The 24405-nt window shown below is 34.2% G+C and overlaps 1 protein-coding gene across 3 annotated transcripts in view; it reads right to left on the bottom strand.

The window, feature by feature from the left end:
- Positions 1-24405, bottom strand: part of CTNNA3 (catenin alpha 3) — a 2038107-nt gene that overhangs the window by 543857 nt on the left and 1469845 nt on the right. For all 3 annotated transcript variants that reach the window (XM_074296610.1, XM_074296611.1, XM_074296612.1), the window contains one exon: positions 22817-23017. In XM_074296610.1, the coding sequence (XP_074152711.1) occupies positions 22817-23017 (201 nt within the window). The remainder of the gene's footprint in view (positions 1-22816; positions 23018-24405) is intronic.

Genomic DNA, 24405 nt, shown 5'->3' with positions numbered 1-24405 from the left:
TTTTTTTTAAATTTAAAATTTGAAATTAAAAAAATGAAAATGTTAATATTAATTTAAATAATATTATATATAATTATATTATATATTATATTACATGTAATATGTTATATAATACATAATAATATAATATAATATATAAATAATATTAAATAATTTAAATATTAAAATATTTAATGTTGAAATTTTAATATTAAAATATTATGAAGAAATATCATTTCAAACATTGTGGTTCTTGCTAGTGAGACATACAGAGCATCATAATTTTTCTCTCTTTTATATATAACTCTTAAGACATAAGATGTAAAGCTCATAAAAAGAAGGGGAAATAAAAATCATAGAATGATTTGAGATAATAAGGATAAAATAGAAACCATTGACTTTATAGGGGAAATATATTGAAGTTACATCTCATAAGGGAAATGTGATTCATTGAGTATTAGGAAACTTTTAAAGAGATTATTGTGGTAAGGGTAAGAAGCTCTAATCTGAATGTGAGCAGCTGATTCCTGCCTGTCTAAAGACTGAAATTCTAGTTAGTGCTCTTCATCAGATCTTAAGTGGGATGAAGTCTTTCAAAAGTACGTGTTCATATTTGCTTCCCTTGACAGTCTTGTTTGTAAAGAGAAAGCTGACATAGAAAAAATTGGTTTTCTAGTCTTTTTTTATAATAGAATTTATATGGAAATTCAATTGGACAAGGCACAAATATAGTGAGTCAGGACTGAACTAGATTTGGTTTTGTTTATTCAGAGGAACCTCCAATCTTTTGCTGTAAGCTCTATTTGCCTCAATTTTGTCAGATTCCATGACATCTTAGTGAGAGTTTAATTAGATTTAATATAGTACTTATAGTCAATTTGATAACCTTGTAATTCTCTGGATTAAAGGCAACTGTAACCTAATTCAATAGAATAACATTATCTTAATTCTCTTTAGTCATTTTTAATTTAAAAATTTGAACATATAATGCTGATTTGAAAATAAAATAGTGTTTACCCCATAGAAAAGGAATGTAGACTAAGAAACAAGTAGTTAGCAGTGAAAAGATTTTGTGTATTACAGAAAATTTCTGGAATGGGCAAAGGTCCACAAAGGCTTGTGGTACAGAGTTGTAATTTACTATGATCAAGTTACTTTTCTTTCCTTTTTGGCTTCTATGCCAGGTTTCCCCTTATATATTGAGTATATTTGGTGGGATGGTGAGATACATGTTTATATCAAGTATAATATATTTCTTGTTTTTTGAATTTGATTCAATATGTGAATACCTGTGATTTCTTTTTGTTTTGTTTTGTTTTTTTTTTTATCTTGAGTTGATATTTATGCTGAAAATCTGATAGTGTCAACATTATGATTGACTGTTTTGTGTAAATGGAGCAAAATGATGAAAACTGAAGAACAAAAAGGGAGAGAAAATCACCCTCCAAAGAATTACCCCCTAAGACACTGAGAAAATCTGAATGGCTCATTATAGCAGCAAACCTTCTCTGAAAACTTAGACCAGTTAGGATAAGAATAGGTTAAGTAAATGAGCTAGTCCAAAGGATGAGTATGTGTGCAAGTATCATGTGAAAAAATGTGGTAGATACTATGGATAGAATACCAAAACAAGCATTAAACTCATAAGAATTATATCTGTGGTATTAAAGTCAAAATAAGCTAAGAATGGGGGGAAATGAACAACCAAGGATTCCCAAAATATTTCATTTTGTTTTTCCTTAAATAATTTGTGATAAGTAACAGGACTGGAGAAGTCCCTGATGAGCCACTTTGTGTGACCTTTACAATGAGCATGGATAATGGCTGAGAATTCAAGAAGTGAAATCTTTGGGGGCAGCTAGGTGGCTCAGTGGATAGAGCACTAGCCCTGAATTCAGGAGCACCTGAGTTCAAATCTGGTTGCAGACACTTAACACTTCCTAGCTGTGTGACCATGGGCAAGTCACTTAACCCCAGCCTCAGGAAAAAAAAAAAAAAAAAAAAAAAAAAAAAAAAAGTGATATCTTCATCATATGTTGGATAATTGAAGTACCCTATCCCTACTTTGAAAGAGCTATTAGAATTATTATTAGTATTATTATAAGTATTATAATCTATTTCTTAAAATCCTCATCTATTTCTTCTTTGTCTAATTGTTCTACCCCTCTAATTATTCTCTCACAGTTACCCTGAAAAGATAAAAAAATTTGCATTTAAAAAAAACTTAGCAAACCTATGAATTTTAGCTAAGTGTCGATTTTGTTTTGGATCCATGACTTATAAAAAAGACAATCCTTCCACCAAAGCAGAAGAACAATTTATCTATAATCTCAAGGTACAAAACTGAGAGAATGGATTGGAGGTGCTGAGTGGTTAAAAGACAATCATTGTTGCAGACATAATATGTGTGAGAAACAGAATACAAACCCAGGTTACTGTATCAAAAGATAGTATTTTCTCCACTAGACTATACTGCCTCTCTGATAATTATTATGGGATTGTGCAAAGGTAAATAAAGTATGGTGAGAGATCCCAAAATCAAAGCTACATGAGGACTGGCTAGAATAACTGAGATTATCAACTTGAAGAAGACACAACTCAAGAAGCAGTTAATATAATATTGTATTTGAGTATTTAAGTCTCTCTTTGAAAAGACATAATTTAAATTTAATGGGTGTCTCAGAAAAAATAATTTAGAGCAATAGTTTGGATTTGTAAGGAATAAATGTTAGGATTAGTGTAAGGAAGAAAATACCTCAAAGTAGCCTAATTGACCACTCCATAAATAGCTAATTCTTACTTAGTGTGGATATTTTACCAAAAACTGGATGATCCACTGTCCTTAGACAGAATTCTTTTTTAGGGGTTGTACTAGATTATCTGTGAGATCCAGTCCAAACTGAGATATTATGACTCTGGGAAGATGTCTTCACAAAAGTTAAGAGGGCAACTGACAAGAATTTATGAACTGATTATCATGTTCCAGTCATTATACTAAGTAAGAGCTATGGCTACAAATAAAGGCAAGACAAATGTCTCTTCCCTCAACAAGATAATGGGGAAGTAATTAATGGGGAAGTAAACCTACTCCAAATATGTAAATACATATATATATATATATATATATATATATGTATGTATGTGTATATATATATACCAGATAATTTAAAAGTAATCTTAGAGAAAAGTCATCCAATACATTAAAGATAACTCAGATGGCTTCTTGTAGAATTTGAATTTTAGTTGAAATTTGAAGAAATCAAAAGAATTCAGGAGACAGATTAAAAAACAAAAACAAACAAACAAACAAACCAAAAAAAAACTCCAGGGATGGAGCATGGGTTGTGAAAACACCTGGAATTAGTAGATGGAGTATCTTATTTACAAAATAGAAAGGAGTCCAGGGTCATTGAATCAGATTATTTGAAGGAGAGTAAAGTATTCAGAAGATTAGAAAAGCAAGATGGTTTGAAGTTATGAACGGTTTAAAAATCAGAGGATTTTACATTGTTGTTGTTTGCTGAGGATCATACAGCTAGCAAATGTTAAATGTCTGAGATCACATTTGAACTCAGGTCCTCCTGACTTCAGGGCTGGTGCTCTACTCACAGTACCATCTAGCTTCCCCTACAATGTATTTTGAAAGCAATACAGAGCCACTGGTATTTATTGAATTGGGAGGTAACTATATGAGGATGTGTACTTCTTTAATCCTGGAATCTTTATCTGAGAAAGCTGAGGCAGGAGAATTTTGAGCTCCACATTTCTCAAATGGAAGAAACAATTTCTCCTGGATGTCTACAAGATTATGCCATAACTATAGTGAGTTCCTAAGAAAGGAAGAGGACTAGGGGAAAATGTTACGTTGATTAAAAAAAAAAAAAAAAAAAAAAAAAAAAAAGGATAATGGAACAGATCAGAAATGTAGTGGTTCAAAGAGCTAATTAAGTAATATCAGATCCTTGAGGATCCCCTGGGTAATATGGGAATACTTTGTCAGAAGGAGAAAGAAAAAAGAAAAGGAAAACTAAGAGAAGAAGGAGAATGAAAACAATAATGAGATATGCATAACCAGTTCTGGATTTTACAAAGATTTCTTTGAGTAGAGGTAAGAATAGAAAAGGGATGAAACATGAGATAAAAAAAACAAGCTCTAACTATTATATTATATCATATTGTATTATTATATTATATTGTATTATATATTGTTATGTCATTGTATATAATATTACATTATATATTATAATAGCTATGGTGTAAGATGTTGAGTGTATGGGTTGTAATGGTAATATTGTCAGGAGAGAAAGGGATACATAAGAGAGATGTATCAAAGATAGCAAAAAATTAACATGATTTCACAACAGATTCAGAACAGATGGGGAGTAAGAAAGAAGGATGAGTTGAGGATGATCCCTAGGTCTGGGTAAATTTTTTTTTTTTATTCATTTTTCCAAATTATCCCCTCCCTCCCTTCACTCCCTCCCCCCTGATGGCAGGTAATCCCATACATTTTACATGTGTTACAATATAACCTAGATACAATATATGTGTATAAATACCATTTTCTTGTTGCACATTAAGTATTAGCTTCCGAAGGTATAAGTAACCTGGGTAGACAGACAGTAGTGCTAACAGTTTACATTCACTTCCCAGTGTTTCTTCTCTGGGTGTAGCTACCTCTGTCCATCATTGATCAACTGGAAGTGAGTTGGATCTTCTTTATGTTGAAGATTTCCACTTCCATCAGAATACATCCTCATACAGTATTGTTGTTGAAGTGTATAGTGATCTTCTGGTTCTGCTCATTTCACTCAGCATCAGTTGGTTTAAGTCTCTCCAGGTCTCTCTGTATTCCTCCTGCTGGTCATTTCTTACAGAACAATAATATTCCATAACCTTCATATACCACAATTTACCCAACCATTCTCCAATTGATGGACATCCATTCATCTTCCAGTTTCTAGCTACAACAAAAAGAGCTGCCACAAACATTTTGGCACATACAGGTCCCTTTCCACTCTTTAGTATTTCTTTGGGATATAATCCCAATAACAGCAATGCTGGGTCAAAGGGTATGCACAGTTTGACAACTTTTTGGGCATAGTTCCAAATTGCTCTCCAGAATGGCTGGCCTAGGTCTGGGTAAATTGTAGGAAATTAGGGAGAGGGGAATTTGATGTTTTCCTGAGGTATGGTGAAGTTAAGAAATCTAGTTTGGGACATTTTAAATTTAAGTTCCATATGGGACACCTTTCAAGTTTCATGTAAAATTCACTTTCTACAGAAATCCTTCCTTAATCCCTCTTAATACTCATATCTTTCTTCTGTTAATTATTTCCTGTTATCCTGTATATAGATAATTTGTGCATTTTTATTTACTTGTTATTTTCTCCTTTAGATTGTAAACTCCTTGAGAACAAGGAAATTCTTGTATTTATTTCTATCTATACTCATTAACATAATGTGTAGTATATAATAGGTGCTTAATAGGTGCTTAATATACGCTTAATGATTGACAGCCAAAAAATAAAACTAAAAAGGAAAGATATCTTCAGATTATAAAAGACAATATTCCTAAAATATAGTAGTTAGTTATTTTTTAAATATGCATCTATATTTTTAAAATTTTCAAAATGTAGATCTTCAATAATGTTATTAGAAATATTATACCCTGAATAAAATTATTATAGTCTCCCCACACACACACCTTTTCCTTGCCTTTAGGAGTGGGAGAATTGAGTCAAGAAAAATCTTGACATACCATTGAGTCATAAACTCCAGGTGCTTTATCCAAATCCAAAACTGGGATAATTCCCTCTCCCTTTGAGTATTGCCTCAGGCCTCACTATCTCCAGCCCTCAACCTTCTATCAACCCCCTAATTCAACCCTTATCAGGCCAGGATTAAGTTATTGATCCTTTCCCAGAATTATGGCTGGTCATCCATCCAGTGTCCTTGCCCTGCTTATCTGCTTTTGTTTCCCCCTATAAGATTGTATATTCAGGTTATGTATTTTGTTTACAAACCCTACTTAGCTAAAACCCTATATAAATTCCCAGCCTCAATTCCTCAGAGCTGAATGATTTTGAATATGTGTTCCATTCTGTTGGCTAATCTAAACTCTCCTCATTAGAAGAGCAAAAACTAATTTCTGTCTTGCCTCAGTTTCTCTGGCATTACAGAAATAATTAAGAAAAGAGAAGAAGATCACATTATGCTTAAATGTTCCATTGGTGGAGATAGAATACCAAAATTAAACCTTTGCCACAAATGGAATGGCAGGTAATTTTGAAAGAAAAGTTTACTGAATCGCAAAAAGATTTAGATGGAAATTCAATAATAGTTGAGAATTTCAGTAACAAGAGATTCATTATCTAAATATAATAAATATATATAAAAACAATTTAGCTGGATATTGTGCTATTAAAACTGGATCTGATCAATATATAACAAACAACAAGCATTTCCCTATTTACCACGTGTCAGGCATTGTATTTTGCAATCATTGTAAATACAAGAAAAAACAAACAAAAAAAGAGTCTAATCTTTTAATGAGGGAAGCTAAAGCAGGAAAAGAAGGTTAAGAGGGAGGAGGGGGAAAAGGTAACAAATGCAGGGTGCGAATTTAGTACATAATAGAAAATCCAAATATCTGGACAGCAAGGAAGGGAAGGAAGAATTGTGGTCCTTGACTCATCAAGAAATGGAGGCCCTGGATGGAATTCCTCAGTGGGACAAAGGAGCTAGTGAGCTCTGGTGATGATCAGGAAGGAAGAAGCCCTGGCACTGAGGAAAGTTTCAGAGTAAATAGACTGAGTCAAGGTGATAAAATTCATATATGTAGAAAATAGCTAGCATTTCTATACACATTATCTCTAGTCACCTTGATTTATATCTTGCCACAGAATACTGATAGTTCCAGAGATGAGAGACTGATGACTTTGAACAGCCCTATCTCCTTAAAATCCAGTTCACTTACATGTCATGATATCACCTCCCAATATCACCTCCAAAGGTCTTCTTCAAGAAAAGACAAACATCAACTTCTGTGAGTAGTGTTAAAAGCTGACTCACTGAGAAACCAGTTAGAACTAACCACAGGCAACATAGTTTCTCTCTGTCTCTGTTTCTCTTTGCCTCTCTGTCTCTATCTGCCAGAGACAGAGGTCTGTCTCTTTCTGTGTCTTTCTATCTCTCTCTCTGTCTCTTTCTCCCCCTCCCTCTCTCTGTCTCTTTCTCCCCCTCCCTCCCCCTTTTTCCTTCCTTCCTTCCTTCCTTCCTTCCTTCCTTCCTTCCTTCCTTCCTTCCTTCCTTCCTTCCTTCCTTCCTTCCTTCCTTCCTTCCTTCCTTCCTTCCTTCTTTCCTTCCTTCCTTCCTTCCTTCCTTCCTTCCTTCCTTCCTTCCTTCCTTCCTTCCTTCCTTCCTTCCTTCCTTCCTTCCTTCCTTCCTTCCTTCCTTCTTTCTTGCCTCCTTCCTTTAGTTCATTCATTCCCTTCTTCCTTCATTCTCTCCTTCCTTTGTTTGTTTGTTCTTTCCTTCTTTCCCTTCTCTTTTCTTTCTCTTTCCTTCCCTCTGAGCTTACAAACAAGTACTCTGCCCAACCACATGCATATTCTGGTCACGGAAACCTTTTAAGGTCTCTTGGGGTTTGTAGGCTAAATTTTCCTCTTAAGGACCATGTCTCAAATCAAAGTCTCTCTATTGGTTGGATAGCAATAGGTCCCAATATAAGCAACACTTGATCATTGTTTGGGCTTCGAACTGGCTCAGAATGAATGTAAATAATAATTGTTTCATTTTGGCCAGAAATCCTGAAGATATTCTCCTCCCAGATGGATTTTTTCTTTTTTTTTTTTTTTTTTTTTTTTGGAAGGGACTAGTTAAAAAGCCCATACTCTGCCTTATTTACCTACTCTGAGTGAAGATTGCCTTAAATCAAGACCTAAGCCAAGGTCTGTCACAACACCCAGAGCCATCTCCAGTCATCCTGATCTATATATCTGGCCACTGACCCCAGATGGCTCTGGAGGAGAAAATTAAGCTGGTAACATCGTACAGCCCTCCCTCACTTAAATTCAATCCATTTGTATGTCATGGTATCACAGATGTCATGGTCCTCTTTTATAACAAACAACAAAAACAATTGTTATTATAGATAAAATAGTTATATATGTAGAAAATAATTACTATTTATTTAGAGTTTTAAGGTTCACAAACTTCTTTAATATATCATATCCCTCAACAACCCTTCAAAAGTGGTGTTATTTCCCATTTTATAGATGAGGAAAATGAAGCTGAGAATGCCTAGAGTCACACAGAGTTAGAAACAAGATTTGAATTCAGGTCTTCCTGATTATTGGTCTAGCACCCTATCCACAGCACATAGTTAAAGTCAAAACATACCTTTAAAATATATGTAGAATATTTTAAAGAGTTTCATATTCTAGGTCCAGGAGGATTAATTTATCATTCAATAGAGGAAGGTAGAAAATTTAAACACTACACTAAGAAATCATAAATACTAAGACTATCAAATTGTCACAGTACATATAAACAAAAGGTATTTATCTAATATGGACATTAATAAGGCATAATTTATCAGAATAATACCCACTTAAAAAAATACCAGCAACATAATTAGAACATATAAAAACTAGGCTACAGCTAAGGGAACTCTTAGGGACAGTTTCATATTGCTTAACACAAATTAATAAACAAGAGAAACAGAACATTAGTGAGTTAAGTTTATAGTTAAGAAGTTAGAAAGTCAAATTATCACCATAAGAAAAGCAAGCATATTTCCTTCACAGGCTAATTGTATACTATTTCAAAGTCTGATTCTTCTTGTGCAGCAAAATAACTGTTGGGACATGTATATATATATATACAATATACATATAAATACAATATATATATATATTGTATTTAACATATACTTTAATATATTTAACATGTATTGGTCTACCTGCCATCTGGGGGAGGGGGTGGGAAGGAGGGGAAAATTGGAACAAAAGGTTTTGCAATTGTCAATGCTGAAAAATTACCCATGAATATATCTTGTAAATAAAAAAGTTATAATAAAAAAGCAAGCATAAAGCTTGAATCACAAAAAGAAGAAATCAATAAAATAAAATAAAAATAAATGATTGAATTGGTTAATAAAACAATGAATATTTTAAAGACCAATAAAATCAAAAAGCCATTAGCAAATATAATCAATAAAAAGATAAAGGAAAATCAAATTGCCAGTGTTAGAAATGAGAAAGAGAATGGTAAAAATGTACACACACACAAAAGGAAGACTATCAGAGAATATCAAGTGCTTCTCTATTCCAATGGAAGGGCAACATCATGGAAAAGATAAGGCCACTAGAAATGATTCCTCAAAAAGATTTGGCTTCAAATTCTGCTTTTGATGCGAGTCACTTAAGCTGTCAGGATTGTAGTTACCCCTCTGAGATTGTAGTAAATTAATAGAAAACCAGAGGACCTCAATTGTTATCAAAATCAAAGTGGAAGGAAGATGTGGTACCCTGCTAATGCCAATCACTGTTTTCTGAATGATGATGATTTTGAAAGATTGTACCAGGTGCACTAATAATACTGATAATAAAAGAATCAATACAAATCACTATAAGCCAATCTTTCATGAAGCATTATGTGTGTGTGTGTGTGTGTGTGTGTGTGTGTGTGTGTGTTTATGGTAGACTTTGGTAAAATGGACATAAAAAAATCACTGTTCTCTGATCTCAAGGAGCTATCTTTGGTCTGAAGAAAGACGATAAGGGATGGATAATAGTGAAAAAGGCCAAATACAAGGTAGTAAGTGATAAGGCACAAGAGGGAATCAGATATAGAAAAATCTCAGATAAAACAATGGAGATAGTTTCTGAAGCAATAGACCAATATATGGAAACTTGAGTAGTAGTGCAGGGATAATTTTTGGAGAGTGAATAAGCAAAGGTGAATCCTGCCTAAAGGAGTTCTAATCTATTGGGGGAGATGAAACAAATATCCTACTCCCCCAAACAAGTGATGCATGTATAATTTATTTCAGGTTACTTACATTCATGGGAAGTAAGAAGAACTGGAAGGGAGAGAGAAAAAAATTGAATCTAAAATCTTTCAAATAACAAATGTCAAACATTAATTGTGTTTGAATGTAATTAGAAAAAAAATTAATTAAAAAGTAGGGGGGGAAGTAATATATAAACATATAATAGATAAACTCAGCTCTGCAGATAGAGATATAAATAGGGAGAATAATAGATTAGGTTCTTGGGTGGCAAAAGAACACTTAAAATCTTGAAACTTCTATCCTAAGCAGTTACACTAGTATTTATCACAGGGAACTTTTCTTCCAAGCAATATAAAAGTCCCATAGGCAAAGTGTTACAGAAATAGACATGGTCCTTCTTAAATCATTATAAACAACAATGAAAATGGGTCTTAAAAACTATCTGAAATCTGGAAGAAATATTGAAGGCAATGTTTATAATATATATTAACACACACACACACACACACACACACATTTTCCTTTTCACTGTATCAGCATCGAAATGTCATAATATAAATTGTTCACTTAGTTTTAACTACTGGGAATTTTGGCAGATAGTAAAATTAAATAGCAGACAAATGCAGGAACATATTTAAATTTCAAAGTTACTACATGATTACTCATGCAGTAAAAGAGAGATTGCATAAAAATACTTACATTGTGATGCTACATTTTTAAATGATGATTGGGAGGGAAGAGAAGATATGTGGCCATGCAATGATTGACATTTGCTTTGCAATTTAAAGATTACAAGGGACTTAATCTACCTTGTCCAGTTTCTATTGTTTGTACTTCCATTATCATATAATTTGTACTATCATTGTGCTACCATCTTCATTTTTTTTCATATTAAGGAGTTGACACACAGAGATCACAACTTGTCCACATTCGCACAGCGAGTCAATGCCAGGATTGTCAATGGCAAAATGTGAATTCAGGTCTTTCTTATTCCAAGAGCATTCTAACTAATATGTCACACACACACACAAACACACATACACTCTCTTTCTCTCTCTCTCTCTCTCTCTCTCTCTCTCTCTCTCTCTCTCTCTCTCTCTCTCTCTCTCTTTCTTTTAATTAGGGTGGTAAATAGTATTACAGAAATAGGGCTTTGTCCTGGGATGCCAAGGCAAAAAGCAGAAGTAGTCCTTTTTATTCCCCCACAGACTCCACTGACTTACTCCAAATACCTCTGGGATTCTACCCCTAAAGACTTGTTGAAAATTTATTATTTCATGAGTCAATTTCTGCTCCTGAACTTGAAGGGGAGAGAAATACAATATTTCCAATCTCGTTCTTTAAAACTGTTCTCCTAGGCCTTCTTATTTCTATCTATCAATAGATTGTCTGTCCTATAGATAACTTTTTTTTTGACACTCATTACCTAATAATGTGGAAGTAAGTCATAGAAAATTAAAATCCATATGTCACAAGACAAAATTTCTTGGAAAACTGGTCTAAGTGACAAATGTCTCTGCTTTTTTATTACCTATTCTCCTCTTAAAATTCTGTAATCTGGGTAATTTACTCACCATTCAGTTGAAAGTGCCCTCTGAAGAGTCATTGAATGACACTCTCAGAGTAATGCCAGAGAATTTTCAAAGCACAAAAACATATAAGGTATCTCAGCTTGATGTCTCACCAGTTCAATGAAACTGAAATAAATTAATCTCATCACCTCAATGTGAGAATCAGTCTAAACTATGAAGGTCTTCTTACCCTACCCTAAACTCTTTATGACTAAACCATGTTCTGTCAGTATCCTTTCCCAGTTCCTACCTCACTGGCATTTCTGCTATTGCTTCCTGCCCTATAAAAATAGCTAGCTTTTATATAATACATTAAGGTTTGCAATGCACTTTATACATATGATCTCATTTGTTTCTAAGGTTACTTTCTGTTAACTTTTTCTGTATCATTTGTTTAAGTACTTATAAATACACTGTTACCTGGTTTGATCACAAGCTCTTTTAGGGAAAGAGCTATCTTGCTTTTTCTTTGTATCTCTAGCACGGTATGGAGTCTGACACATACATTTTTAATATATATTTAGCAATCATTTAATTCTGTAATTTACCAATATGTTCTTCTTTCATTTTTCAGTGAGGGATCTACACTTACTTTTCCATGTTTGAAACCTAGGGAATTATCATTGAATGTAGGAAATGAGGCAGGAGTAACATTCAAGAAGTTACCAAATTCTACCATTTCAATCTCAATATCATTAGTTCATGTTTTTCTGTGCTTCCCATTACAATTCTGCTACCAACTATCATTGTTGTCTAGCTAAAATCCTAATGTGACTTGCTATTCTCCTCTACCCCACCCCCTTATTAATCCTTTTTTGATATAATTGACAGAGTAATCTACCTTTTCCATAGATCATCATCTTCCCACTGCTCAGAATATTTAAATGCTTCCCTATTATTTAAAGAATTAAAGTATAAACTTCTTAAGCTGATTCAAGACTTTCCACAATATGATTCCATTCCACTTGCCAGACTTTGCTATTCTGAGTATAGGTGGATTTTTTTGTTTGTTTTTGGTAGGTTTTGTTTTGTTTTTATGGGTGTGTGCAGAGATAGCATATTTCCTAGAATGGAAGCTCCATGAACACTGAGACTGTATGTTAATTCAACTTGGAATTTGTCCCAAAGACCAATATAGTGCTCTGCACATAAAATCTATTTATTTATTTATTAATTCAAAGCTTCACTCTACTAAGTCACAAAAGGAAGCTACCCATAATTCTAGCATTTGGAAATGACCTCGCACTTGTAAACTTTTTCACACTGGAAGAACCTTGCAAAGTCCCCTTTCCCCTCCCTTGGCAGAGGTAGACTATAGTAACCAGAATTTCCATGATCTCTACTCAGAAATGTTGAAGCAGAAGTAAAATATACTATTTTTTTTTTTAATTCCTGTTGATTTTCCTAAGGGAATTGCATATAAAGAGAAACTGTTGGGGAGAAGGGCCCAGTCCATCAAAGGTCCAAAGCTGAAAGTTTGACTGGTAGTCTTGATATAACTATTTTTCTATTTAGCTTTCCAGACATAATGGCAGAGAAATTCCCCTGCTGGGCAATAATCTAATTTTATAGATTGATAAACATGTCTAAAATGTTTTTGGATGTAGCTAGGGAATTTTTTTTTTTCATTTTCTTGGAGGATAAATGTCATACTGAATGAGATAAGAAAAGATGGAGGACTAAGTCTCATTCCTCCACAAAAGGAATACTATAAGAACATTGAGCTAAATATGAACTGAATACTAGTCATTAGAGACAAAATGATGCTCTTCATCTTTAGACCTAGTTAAGAATCCTTGAATGAAGCCATCTATCTCTTGAAGAAAAGAATGGGGAGGGGTAGAAACCGTTGGGCATCAGCAGGATCAGGGATGTGCTAGGGGATCTCTATCCTCTCCCCTCCCTCCGCCCCACCCCTCTTTCGTCCCCAAACCTATACTCACCTGGTCAGACATATATACCACCTGGACCAAGGCTAATGGAATTTAAGGGGAGAAGGAAGAAATAACTATTTTGGAAAGAACTGTTGTTCTTTCTCTCATGGAATTACAAAATATTAAATTTGGAAAAGCCTTCAGACAGCTTCTATTCAAATCTATGTAGGAAACCCCATTTCTTTATAGCTGCCAAGTGGTTGTCCAGCTCCTTCTTGAGAGTTTCCAATGAAGGAAATCCTACTGCCTGTGAGCACAGTCCACACCATTTTAATACTGCTCCAATTATAGAGTTTATATGAAACCCAAATCCATTCCCATTACCTTCAACACAATCCCCCAAATTCTGTTTTCCAGGGCCAAGGAAAACAAGACTAATCCATTTTCCATATGAAAGCCCTTGAAATACTTATAGTTAGCTATTATGGACATCTAGTCCTTCTCTCCCCATGTTAAATACTTATTTTTTTTAATAAAATTAACTCTCTCCCAAGACCCTAGTGATTCCTTATGATTTAGAAAACTATATATGTTCTATTGTATTTTTTTATTTATTTTGTTAAATATTTTCCGATTGAATTCCCCTCTCCCCCAGGCTGAAGTTAAGTGACTTGCCCAGGTTCACACAGCTAGGAAGTGTTAAGTGTCTGAGACCAGACTTGAACTCTGGTCCTCCTGAATTCAGGGCTAGTGCTCTATCCCCAGCTGCCCCGAAATTGAATTTTAATTTGCAATGTTGAGTATCATGACCTATATATTTGATACCTGTGCTTTAGAGAATAGGTGTTTCAAATGTTCTTAACCTGAAGTCTGTGAATTCAAAAAAATAAAACAAAATGTATATATATGCATGGACATATATATGCATATATACTATGCATACATCCATATTTCAGTATAATTCTTTTCTTTGTAATTTTATATGTTTTATTTTATGTATTTAATATCAAATGGCTAAACATTTCTATGACAGGCAAAAGATTAAAAACTCCTGAATTAGTTTAATTATAGCATTTGATATAAGAGGAACTCGAGTCCCCTGAGTCAAGTGACTCATTCAAGATCACCTAGTCATTTATGCAAAATTCAGTTTCAGGAGATAGACTGATCAAAAGCTGGAAGAAATTTACAGACCAACCTTTCATGTTAGATTAGAAGATGCTGAGTAACAAATATGAAGAAATTTGCCCAAGATTACCCAGATAGAAAATGGTAGAACCAGATTTTAAACTCAGGCCTTTATGTTCTCAATTAAGAACTCCTTTAACATTACCACTTCATGAGAAACGTTTTGTTTGATGATTGTTTTTTTGTTGTTTTTTTTTAAATCCCAGCACTAACAACTTCACAGATCATTTGAAAGAATTTTGACACATTCCATGTATTACCAGCTAGGAAAATTTGAAGGCCAAAAGTGATTGACTTTATAGTACATCAACTATCATTTGGTCAAAAAAATCAGCTGACTTTCAGAGTCTTCACAGAAAAACAAACAAACAAACAAACAAACAACAACAAACAAAAAAAAAAAAACAAAAAAAAAAAACCCACTTATTTGTAGTAATACTAATGGCAAGAAAGACTTGGAATTAGAAAGTCCCAAGTTCAAGTTCAAGGGATTCACCTTAGTTCAAACTGATGGACTGTTTTAAAACTGAGATTCACTCTTAGATCTAAGAACTCCAAATGAAGTCATACTATTATGCAACATGCCATATAGTCTTGTAACAATATGAACTATCAAGGGCAATGTACTTTTCTGATGGTTACAATGTCTGAAGTCTGAGAGATGTCCCCATATGGAATAGAATGAGAAATGAAATGTTACATTATAAAGTGACTAATTTTGACTCACATTAGAGAGACCCACATATCATGTGAACTTCCCGTGAGACATACCTGAGTTTAGGAACAAAGATTCCAAAAATGTAATTTGGCCCAAAATTGTGATTACTATTGGCAGATTGCCAAACTTTGAAAATGAGTCAATGAGCCTTAAAGTTTGATTAAAATTGGAGATGTTATTTTCCAAAAGGTTCTTTGTGATTTCTATAAGTGCCAGTTGGTTTTAATTATCCACAAAACCACAAAGTATATTTTACAGAGATAATGCAGTCTCCATATTAGAACATTTCTTGGTGCTTTACCAGTAACTCATATTTGAAAAGTGGGATAAGACTTTCAAGTTGTAATACTATACACTGAAATAAAATGCAAACTTTTTAGCTTAGTAAAAAGAAAATTCATCAGTTTTGATAATCCTGAATAAATGATTTACCTTTTCCTTTGCTACCAGTGTTTATTTAGTCAGTACTATCTCCATGGTGTGAATTAGAAGATAACAACAAATACTTTTTTTATTTATAGAAATTTGGAATTTTTTTAATCAGTGAGGAACACTCTGGGGAGGGGGGGTTTAGAGATAAGGGAATACTTGACTATGCAAATTGATCAGCTTTTCTCAAGATCAAACTAATTAATGTTTTCATCTAATGCTTTGATTAGAATTCCCTTCAATGAGTTTATATTTATTGTATTTCAAAAGAACCTGTTTCTTAGAAAGATTGAAATTAATGTTCTTACAAGCTAGAAATCTAGACCAACAAAAAAGTATTATTAAAACTGCAAATAGGGAAGAATCTGACCACGAAACTGAACTGACAAGTTTAGAAAGTCATATGTTATATAGGGATAGTTTCTAATAAGTCACTGCTTGTACAGAGTAAGCAAAATTTATTCTGGGTTTATAGATTGGGGATTTCAGGGCATAACTCACACAAGACTGCTGGAAGTTTTGTGAAATTACTGAGTAGAGAAAAGACCTCTCCATCCCCCAACACTGGCCTTCTGACAAGCTTCAACAATAAGGAATTGAAACCAAGGCTCCCCATTGTAATAACTAGCTGTGGGAGCTAATTGTCATAAAACAGGACCACAAATTTGCAGGTGAGTTGTGGCCATCCCTCAGGCCTTGTACCTGAGGCATCTTTTTTTCCCAAATCTTAACCCCATTGGAAGCAATTAACATCAACCTAGAAGAACTACTGGCAGAGGCATTTCAGGCTCTGGTGATCTCAGCTCCAGCCACTTGTCACCATTTAACTGACACACTTTGTGCTGTATGTTAGGCTAAACAATTCCACAGCCAGGAAATCCAAAACAGGATTGAGTAATGTGGAGGATTTCCCTTCAGCATTTGTTGATCTTACTCCTGACTGACCTGTGGAGGGAGCTTGTAGAACTCTTTTGTACTTAGTCATCTGGGTTTAGCTCAGGAAAGTATGTGCTCAGAAAACAACAAGCCTAGGTATGAATAGCAGCAGGCTTGATTTGTGAGGGGTGGAAGCAATCAAAGGGCCTAAGATAATCAATTTATTTGAGGGCAATTGCTATTGATGGGTATTGGGAACAGGTTTTAAATTAGTTAATGAAGTTATTGCCTATCACTTTCAAGGAATAATAACACAGGGTTATTAGGAAAGGAAGTAGTGCTCTCACATTGTGACTATATATATATTTAAAGATTATTCAAAATGTTTAGTACAGCATAGAAACATTTACAAATATCAGTGGGAAAAAGAGAGACAGAAATACAAAGATGCACAGTTGAAAGAGAAGAAAAAGTTCTACAATAGACATACAGAAGTGAAAAATTATATACATATTTAATTACATTCCTTTGCCAAAATAAAGCATTATTTATAACTAAATCACATATATTAATATACAGACACTAAACTGACCCTACTGAATTTTTTTTACCACCCCCAGGAAAAAAAAAAATTCTTCCCATTTCTGATTCTTACAATTCTATCTCTACCACTGCCCAGATGACTTCTCATTCAAGTGAATCCTCTGTGATTGTGGCCTCCTTCTTTAATTACTTATTTCTTAGCAGTAAGGAAATTTAATGTTGGATTTTATTATATATTATCATTGTTTTTCTATCAATCCATTCATTTCCTTATTTATCAAGGTTGGTTTTGTTTTTCAGAAGGGCATAATAGGATAAGGTAAGAAATCCCGGACCCCATAGGATCTACTCATTTATTAGCTTGGAGAAAGCACCTTGCTTCTGCCTACCTGAATCCAGCATAAAGCAAGTTTTTCCCTAGGGACATATCCCTTTGTCCTTGATTTTCCCTTCATCAAATTTAGGGGTGACCTAGTGTACAAAGTGGAGGCTAAGCCAAGATAGTTTTTCTGGTCAACATTTCTAGATGTATCTGAGTCTCATGACCAGCTTACTTTCTTCAGCTGCCCCCCCCCCAAAAAAAAAAAAAAAAAAAAAGATAATGCAAAGGGGAAGACTTGAGAACATTTAGCCCACCTCATTAAAATGTCATTCATTTAAATATCCATCAATTATGGTTGCTTTACATTTTCCAGATGAGGTCCCAATGATAAGATAACTGAATGTTTTAGTTATTTATTTGTTGTTGTTTTGGTGAGGCAATTGGGATTAGGTTATTTGTCCAGGATTACACAACTAGTAAATGTTGTGTATGAGACCAGATTTGAACTCAGGTCCTGCCAACTTTAGGATCTGTATTCTATTTCCTATGCCACTTAGTTGCCACACACCTGAATTTAAAGAATCATGGGATGCTCTCTCTCTCTCATAACTGAGAGACCAAGGACCTCAATTTATTGGTTATGCTTAGCCTAGAGAATAAATTGATTAATCATAATCAGAGCTCTGTCTTTGGGCATTTTATTTGCAACAACAGAACCTCCATTTCAAGGAAGGATGGATATCATCCCCATTGGCCACTTCATTCTTTTCTGAGTCCTATTCCTGATTTTTCTGCACCATCTCCCAACATTCTTGTCACTTTAGAATATCCCCTCTCCATCATTCCCCAAAAGACTTCTTATTCATAAAGATATCGATGTTAGGTTCTTACTAAGTGCTAAATCAGTACTTAACAATTCTCTAGTTCACATCTTTAGTTCACACCTTTAAAAGGAGTTCTGAAAAGGAGTTTACACAACCTTTAAAGGAGCAAGTTCATTGGTTGAAGGAGTTCCCACAAGCCCATTCTCTGGGAGGATAAAAGAGGAGGGCAGTCGGGCAAGGAGGCAGTTCTGAATTGAGTCAAAGAGAAGATGTCCTGTGGATTCCCAAGTCCAGCAATCCCACACTTTTGGAGGGGAAGGCTCCAGAAGCCTCCCAAGAAACCTGCTCACAGAGGAAAAGATTATACAGAAAAGAAACATCCTCCCAGAGAAGGATTACAATTGAGCACAACAGAACTTTACATAGTGCCACCTCTTCTTCAGGACTTTCTCCTTCTGGCACTAAATTCTCTAAACTTTCTATACTTAATAACCTTGCCCTCTGCTACTATCTCATCCTATACCTTTGTTTAGCCACTTAGCTTCTCTTTTTCCTAAAATATCCAAGTAATCCTAAATATTTCTGACCCTAGAACATCCATCAATTGGACCACTCCTGTCTCTTCTTAGAAATGCTTGGGGTCTCTATTTTGTGGAGGTACTCAGACCAATGTTTCTTCATGCCTCTTTTGGTCTTACTCCAGAATAGCCAGGTACCTTCATCTTCCCTACTCTCTTACCCCTCCACACACACTTTTAATTTCTTTATCAATGTTAGTATTAGTATTATTATTATTATTTTTAATTTAGAATGTAAGCTCTTTAAAGGCAGGGTTTGTTTTGGGTTTTGCATATATTTTTACCTTTCTCTTTTAATTCAGTGGCTGACAAGTAATAAGAATTTAATAAATATTTGCTTCTTTTCCCTAGTACTTACACACCCTGGAAGATTCCCCACAACCCAGCAGAACCTCCATATTAATGAAGGGCCTAGCCTAGCTTTGGCTCACCTTCATTCTCCTTTGGTCTACACTCTTGATTTACTAGATTTCATTTTCTACAATGTATTTATGCAGATTCACTCTTCTGCCCATTTTCTACTTAGATCTTCAACTTCCTTTTGATGTGTTGTCTTCCCTTTATAGAATATAAACCCCCTAAGAGCAGGGATTATCTTTGTTTTGCTTCTTTTCTATTCTCAGCGTTCAGCACAGAGCATGGCACTGAGTAAGTGCTTAATACAGTCTTGGTAACTTGACTTTGCAAAATTAATATTTCAAATTCATTTCTTTTTCATTTATTTTAAATTAGGTTCCATACATAAATGATAAATAAATCTTTTGAAACAGCAATCTAAAGCATACTGAAGACTATATGATTAGAAGGAAAATATGCTTCCCATATACATATATATTATATATAATTTAATTTATTTGTATTATTTAGTTTCTTGTATCCATATATCCAGTTACAAGCCTACATGATAGGGATTTATAAGAAATTCAATACTAACATCTCATAATGAAACTTAAAATGCTAGTAGCCTCTATGTAAAAATCAGAGATTTGGGGATACATGTTGAATTTTAAAAGTTCTGTTCTCTGGCCCAAGATTATGCTCCTTCAATTTTTGGAAGAGTGCACCTCAGTTACACAATCATTCTGCCAACCAAATAGCATTTATTAAGTACATATAGGATGTCACAGACTAGGCTAAGTGCTAGGGATACAAAGAAAAGCAAAATATAGTCTCTGCTCTCAAGAAATTCAGAATCAAATGACAGAGACAACATGCAATTACACACAAGTAGAGAATGTTCTTTTTCCATCCTGCTTTTGCCTAATTCACAAGGTATAGCAGTTTCTTCATAAATAGAATGAGACAACATGTCAGATAAAATCCTTAATGAATTTTTTCAGGTCAAAAAGTTTGTGTGTGTGTGAGAGTGTCTATGTGTGGATTGGGGAAGTATGAGACTTTTAATTTGAAAAAAGGGATTGCAATGGTCATACTTACATTTTTAAAAGATCACTTTGAGAGCTGAATGATGGATGGATTAGAGTAGAGAAAGACTTGAGGCAGAAAGATTGTAAAGGACTAGAACTGAGAGGATGTACTTGACCTAGATGCAAGGTAATCTAGCACTTAGGACTAATTATCAATTGGACAATTCTCTATTAACAAATTTGGAGAATGACCCTACTTAACTCTATGCTGGCTAGATCTGTGGGTGTGGTGAGAGAAGGGAGGAGAGATCAGTGGGTGGAGTAGGAGGAGGAGGAGGATCATTTTGGGGCAGTAGAGAGAGAGAGAGGAAAGAGGTGTGGAGATTCCTAGATCTAATCCCCTGACAGTGACCCCAAAAGAACAAGAATAAAGACTTTTGCTTATCCTGACTCAGGCTGATTGTAAGATATCCACGGTATGACAAAAGACTAACCAGAGATGACTTTAATAGCCAAGGTATTAAGCAATGAGAACCTTTCCAGAGAGGTAGTATTGTCCAATAATTCCTCGATCCCTTACTTCTCTCCCAGGCTAAGACCTCCTGTGCTAGCCTTTCTCATCTTGACATTTTGGTGAACCATTTTAACTCTATGCAGATCTCTCCTCTAAAGTTCCTAGAAGTGGGTCAAGGAGAAGTTGGATGATCACTTCCCTGGGTTTTGCAAAGATAATTCTAGACCTCTATAGGATAAGATAGCAGGTTTGAACTAAATGGCTTCTAAGGTCCCTCAACTTGAAATGTCTAGGATTCTAGCATCAAAGAGATTTGTATTTGCCAAATCTTTTATTCCACTAAAGTAAATAACTCCTTGTGAGAATATTTCGTAATTCAAATAGACCACTTTTGTGTAGCCCATATTCTTTCTTAGTATGTTGCCTGAAGTATTGAAAGGTTATTGCCCAGGACCATATAGTCATTAACATGCAAGAATCAAGCTTAGGGAAATAATCATAAAAAAGCCAAAAAAAAAAGAGCAACTTAATGTCAGTATCCAGAGAAAAGAAAAAAAAAAAGGAAAAAAAAAATACTTGTAAATGATTAAAGTTATCCATATTTAGAATAGGCATCCATAAGAAGTCATTAGCTCCTCCTCTTTGGATGTCTTCAGATAGAAGCTATGTCCTCACATGTCTTGCATAATTAAGATTCCTTTTATTTATAAGGAGCTTAAATGATTACTGAGATGGCCTTCATCTCTCAAATGTTATGATTCTTGACTTTAAGGCCAGTTCTTTCTCCTCCATACCAGATGTGTCAGACTCTAGAAACAATAGTTGCTTGAGACCAGCAACACCCCTTTAGACAGTCTGAACCATATTAAAATATGTTTGAAGAATATTTAGCAAAATGAATAAAAATACAACAAAGCATAATGTTAATCTATCCTTTTCAAAGTCAATATATGTTTTATCTGTGTTTAACCCAACTTTATTATATCTCTTAATCACTGCAGTATTCATACATAAAAAGAAGCAGGTCCATATCAAGAAAGTCATTTATGAAGGACTTACTTTTGGTATATATGTTAATAAGCCAAGAGTTACAATTAAGTGGAAGAAACACATCACATATCGAGATACTAATAAAGGTGGTAGATTGTAGATTTCACTGTGAGAAAGGTAAGTGAAGGAAATGGAGACTGTTCTTAATTAGGAATTTGAAGGACTCAAAAAGCAGTCTCATGCCCTTCCCTAATAATGGCAAAGGGAGGGGAGATGATATATCAGAGAAGAGGACATAGATTGTGGAACAAAATGAAAACATCTCATTTGGAGATGTAACACCTATATTTACCACTTCCTTTGGTTTCCATGGTGGTTTCATTAGTTTAGGGGAAAAAAGATTTTAAGAAACAAGCAATGAGAAAAATGCATAGCAACAGTTGTCACTTGTTCTTTGCATCAAAGGCAAGAAGAACAAAAATATAATCAGCTTTATTTCTACACTCACTAAGATCAGTTCATTCTGATCAGTCCCATAGATGGGGACTTAGTTTTTTTGTTTCTCTTAATTAAGATCAAGGCCAGCCTATAACTAAATCATTTATTTTCACCCCCCCCTTTTTTTTTCCCAATTAATTGGATAGAATACTTTTCTAACAACTATAATATATTCTAAAAGATCATAAAAGAAGGGAGGGAGAACAAAAAGAAAAAAAACTGAGTGGATTAGGCTAACTGTCCTCTAAGGTCCTTGGTCACTCAAAAGTTATAATCATTGATATTCCATAGAAACCAATTTATCCTACAGTAAGATGATGTTTAATTTCTATAAACACCTTCATCCTGTGACCACATACCAGATGGAGCTATTATCTATAACAGAAAACATAGCATAAACTGTAATTGTCTCTTCTTTTGATATTGGATCAATATCATTATAAATCATTATAAAATTGACTATCGTTATTGAATAGTGTATAACAATGAGATAGGAAAATCTATTGATAACAGAACATGGGACTTACCATTGTTGGTAAGGTAGCCAACTTTCCTCAGCACTCCTTCAGTGTAAGCCCCAGGCTCATAACTGTCCATTTCTCCCATAACGATGTGAGCAACTCTAGCGGCCCTTCCTTTGATTGCTCCAGCTGCACGGTCTAAATTGTCAATATCTTGGTCTCTTAGAGCAATGATACACTTGTTGACATCCTCCAGGATGTGGCTCTCTGTCAACACAAAGGAGGCAAGTGTTAGGGAAAGGATTTTCACAACTAAAGTCACACTTTTGAAAATATCTAGCATTTCTATAGTCCCTTACCATATATGTTATCTTATTTGATTTAGATCACAAAGTTGAGAGAATTTTTTTTGCATTAAAACAATGAAAGGGGGGAGACAGGGGGACAGAGAGGGGAAAGGAAAGGAAGAGGGAGAGAGAACACAAGAAAGAATATGGCAAAGAAAGAGAAATGGGAATAAATTTAATTATTTTCCACTGACTTTCCAAAGGAAGATTTTAATTATAACTCTCTCACAAGTTTTTTACAGTCTACCTATACTATTTCATACAGATTATCAAAGTGCATTTTTTAAAATTCTGAGTTCCATACCTAATATCTTGTTTGTAAAGATAGAATAAAACATTGTCTGATATCTTCCTCCCCCCATATCAATACAAATCATAGTTCATCAAGGGAAAAAGTAAATCATGATAGGAAAAGCTGAATTTCTAATTTAAAAATAGAGAAAGATTAAAAGCTACCTAGGATTCCTTAAAATATTCCTCCTTCCAAATAATAAAGCAACTATAGCAAAGCATATTTATTTAATTTTACAAATATGTGATTTCTAATATGGGAACTTTCCTCCAAAACAGGTTTTGTCAGGTTTATGAACTAGCAAATGTGTCTTAGGGATTAAGACACAAAGATATTAAATAAGTACAGAATTAATACTTAGTAAAGAAGTGAAGAAAACAAAAGAAAATGTAGACAAAAATGAGCAAAGTTTATTAATTTTTAAAATTATGAATATGTGCATTTATTTAAATAACTTTAAAGTTGTTTTTATGTAATTTCTTATTTGTATTTTCAAGTTCTTGATCATTAAATTCACAATATAAAAATATAATATAAAAATACTTTTAAAATGTAAATTATCTTTTGACTAAAAAGTGAACAATGGACTTCTCAATTACAAGGTAATAGCAATATGGAACTGAAATTACCCTGTTGATATAATGTAGCTCATAAGGTTTATGTGGAATAGATGGTGCCCAGTGGGTGCCCAAAAATAAATACTTATTAATTAGTGGGAAATGAGTCACTAATTAAGATTTATTCATATTTTGATAGTGTTATTAAAAGCCTTTCATGAGCTGGTTACAGACTACTTTTCTAGCCTTATTTCATATTACTCCCATTTCAGCATTCTACATTCCATCTAAGCTTCACACCTAAGGGTTTACTAGCCACAATATGGATACTGTGTTCTTCCAAACCCAAAGGAGTCTAGTGTTTAGTGAATCCCCAGGAAAAAAAGAACGGAATCTCCTGAGTTCACATGAATCCAGAATCTATTTGGTCCTCTTTGATTCCCTAAGCTTCCCTCCAAG

The sequence above is a fragment of the Sminthopsis crassicaudata genome, chromosome 2 (genome assembly GCF_048593235.1).
Source record: "Sminthopsis crassicaudata isolate SCR6 chromosome 2, ASM4859323v1, whole genome shotgun sequence".
NCBI classification, from domain to species: Eukaryota; Metazoa; Chordata; class Mammalia; order Dasyuromorphia; family Dasyuridae; genus Sminthopsis; species Sminthopsis crassicaudata.
The sequence above is the reverse complement of the archived record's forward strand: the minus strand, read 5'-3'. Positions and strand labels throughout refer to the sequence as shown.